This window comes from Humulus lupulus, chromosome 1, assembly GCF_963169125.1.
Source record: "Humulus lupulus chromosome 1, drHumLupu1.1, whole genome shotgun sequence".
In the NCBI taxonomy this organism is placed as follows: Eukaryota; Viridiplantae; Streptophyta; class Magnoliopsida; order Rosales; family Cannabaceae; genus Humulus; species Humulus lupulus.
The window spans coordinates 102,879,720-102,883,212 of NC_084793.1; the positions used below are offsets into that span (position 1 = coordinate 102,879,720).

Genomic DNA, 3,493 nt, shown 5'->3' on the forward strand with positions numbered 1-3,493 from the left:
TACCAATCGATATGGAAATTGAAAGAACGTGTAGACAGAACCAGAAAAAAAGAGAGGAGATTGGAGTTTACCATGGCTGACAATTTGGGAAACGGTGCTAATAATGGTCAAGGGGCTGCCGAGGTCCCAAGGGAACAAGGACCAATAACTTTGAGAGACTATGTACTTCCTACTGTTACAGGAGTGCATTCATGCATTAGCCCTCCAACCATTGTTGCAAACAATTTTGAGATTAAGCCAGCCATCCTCCAAATGGTCCAAACAACTTTTTATTTTGGAGGTATGCCAACGGAGGACCCCAATTTACACATAGCTAATTTTCTGGAGTTATGTGCTACGCTCAAGATGAATGGGGTGAGTGATGATGCTATAAGATTGAGGCTATTACCATTTTCACTGAGGGATAGGGTGAAGAGTTGGCTGATATCCTTTCAGGTGAATTCTATCACTACATGGGAGAAGTTAGCTCAAAAGTTCCTTGCCAATTTCTTTCCTCCAGCGAAGGCTACAAAATTAAGGGGAGAGATCAATAATTTTTATTAGTCGGAAGGAGAGTCATTGTATGATTCTTGGGAGAGATTTAAGGAGTTGTTAAGGAAGTGTCCACACCATGGAATAGAAAAGTTGATGTTGGTGCATAATTTTTACAATGGGTTGAATGGAACAACGAGAACAATCATAGATGCTGCGGCGGGAGGTGATTTTATGAGTAAGAGTGCTAGTGAGGCGTATGAGCTCTTAGAGGAGATGGCGATGAATAATTATCAACGGCCAACTGAAAGGGGGAAACCAAAGAAGTTGCTGGAATGATGGAATTGGACACTATATCCATGCTTGCCGCTCAAGTAGAAGCCTTGACAAAGCAACTACAAAAGACTACACTCCCATCTCAAGCTATGCAAGTTCAAAACTTGTGTGAATTGTGTGGTACAACTCATCCACCCAACCAATGCCCTGCTCTAGATATGAATAACATACCCATGAAAGAAGTACACGCTATAGGGAATTACCAAAGACAACCCAATAATCCCAATTCTATGGCCTACAACCCCAGTTGGAAGAACCATCCTAATTTTTCGTGGTCCAATACTCAAAATACTCAACAACCTTACCCTCAACCTCAGCCACAATATCAACCACCATAAAATAGACCACCATATCAACAAAAACATGCGCAACTTCACCCTCCACCTGGATATTATCAACCACAAAATAGACCACCTCACCCAATGCCAATGAAACCAGCTGAACCTCAACCTGACGTACTTAACCAATTTATGACTAAAACCAGGGCATCCATAAGGAGTTTGGAGACTCAAATAGGGTAGTTGGCTATTTTAATGTCGAATAAAGCTCAAGGAAATTTTCCTAGCACTACAGAAGTTAATCCTAAAGGACAGTGTCAAGCTATTACTTTGAGGAGTGGAACAAGGTATGAAGGGCCAAACAAGAATCAGTCAGAAGAAGAAGGTTGGAAGGGAAATACACAAGGTATAGAACAAGAAAAGTCTAATGAAGAAAAGGTTACTGAAGACCTTAGAAAGGAAGAGGAGGTACCCCCTATGAGTATTGACCATCATGTTAGAATCCCATATCCACAAAGGTTACGCAAGCATAATTTGGACAAGCAGTTTGCAAAGTTATTAGAGGTGTTCAAGAAGCTACATATTAATATACCGTTCGCAGAAGCATTAGAACAGATGCCCAGCTATGTAAATTTTATGAAGGAGATTCTGTCTAATAAGAGAAATATGGGTGATTATGAAATAGTAGCATTAACGGAAGAGTGTAGTGTGATTTTACAAAGGAAACTTCCTCAAAAGTTACGAGATCCTGGTAGTTTTACTATTCCATGCACAATTGGGGAGTTTGAATGTAAGCATGCACTTTGTGATTTGGGGGCAAGTATTAATTTAATGCCTTTGTTAGTATTTCGTAGACTTGGTTTAGGTGAAGCTAGGCCAACAACAGTAACATTGCAGCTGGAAGATAGATCTGTGAAGCATCCACGTGGTATTATAGAAGATGTGTTGGTTAAGGTGGATAAGTTTATATTTCTGGCTGATTTTATAGTTCTTGATATGGAAGAGGATGAGAATGTTCCTATTATCTTGGGGAGGCAATTTTTAGCAACTGGGCAAGCGTTGATAGATGTGCAGAAGGGAGAGTTAAAGCTAAGAGTACAAGAGGAAGAAGTAGTATTTAATGTGTTCAAGGCTATGACTTATCCTAAAGTAAGTGACAGTTGTTTCTCAATTGATGTGGTAGAAGAAGTAGTAGGAAGAAACAAATTAATTGAAGATCCTCTTGAAATAAGTCTTCATTTGATGATGTAGATGATGAGGACAATGAAGAGGCATTGAGTTATTTGAATTGGATAAAATCATATGAGCCGTGGAAGCATAAAAAGTTTGAAGAATTGGGCGAAGGATTAGAAAGACCATTACCATCTATTTTGAAACCACCTGTGTTAGAATTGAAAGCGTTACCGGAACATCTACGCTATGCTTATCTTGGAGAAAAAGAGACTCTTCCGGTCATAGTTTCATCATTTCTTTCGGAAGTAGAAGAGGAGAAGTTGATGAGGGTGTTAAGGGCTCATAAAACTGCTATAGGGTGGACTCTTGCTGATATAAGAGGAATCAGTCCATCGATAGTTATGCATAGAATTCTTATGGAAGACAATGCTAGACCTACTAGTGATGCTCAACGAAGACTTAATCCGACAATGAAAGAAGTGGTGAGAAAAGAGATTTTGAAATGGTTAGATGCTGGTGTGATTTACCCTATTTGTGATAGTGCTTGGGTGAGTCCAGTCCAAGTAGTACCTAAAAATGGTGGTATGACCGTGGTGAAGAATGAAAGTAATGAACTGATTCCAACAAGGACTGTGACGGGTTGGAGGATATGTATAGATTACTGGAAGTTGAATAAGGCAACTAGGAAAGATCATTTTCCTTTACCTTTTATTGATAAGATGTTGGATAGGTTGGCGGGGCATAACTACTATTGTTTTCTAGATGGGTACTCAGGCTATCATCAAATTTTAATTGCACCGGAGGATCAAGAGAAGACAATGTTTACATGTCCTTATTGTACTTTTGCTTTTAGAAGGATGCCATTCGGGTTATGTAATGTACCAGCCACATTTCAACGGTGTATGATGGCGATATTCTCTGACATGGTTGAGAAGGAGATTGAGATTTTTATGGATGATTTTTCGGTGTATGGGTCTTCTTTTGACTAGTGTTTGACTAATCTAGAGTTGGTTTTGAGGAGATGTGAGGATTCACATTTAGTACTTAATTGGGAAAAGTGCCACTTTATGGTGAATGAAGGAATTGTATTGGGGCACAAGATTTCTAAGAAAGGCATTGAAATGGATAGGGAAAAATTTCTACGATAAAGAATTTGCCACCTCCAGTTTCAGTATAAGGAGTAAGGAGTTTTTTTGGGCCATGTGGGATTTTATAGGAGGTTTATCAAGGATTTC

At 39.3% G+C, this 3,493-nt stretch overlaps 1 protein-coding gene and 1 non-coding gene across 2 annotated transcripts; one reads left to right on the forward strand and one right to left on the reverse strand.

Moving 5' to 3' along the window:
* Positions 1-510: 510 nt before the first annotated feature.
* LOC133813324 (small nucleolar RNA R71) lies at positions 511-617 on the reverse strand. Its single transcript, XR_009884348.1, has one exon. It is a non-coding gene; the product is annotated as a small nucleolar RNA R71 (small nucleolar RNA).
* A 723-nt stretch (positions 618-1,340) lies between these two features.
* Positions 1,341-3,247, forward strand: LOC133819026 (uncharacterized). The gene is made up of 3 exons (XM_062252167.1): positions 1,341-1,788; positions 2,074-2,247; positions 2,337-3,247. The coding sequence occupies exons 1-3, from the start codon at positions 1,341-1,343 to the stop codon at positions 3,245-3,247; spliced, it is 1,533 nt and encodes a 510-aa protein (XP_062108151.1).
* The last annotated feature ends 246 nt before the right edge of the window (positions 3,248-3,493 follow it).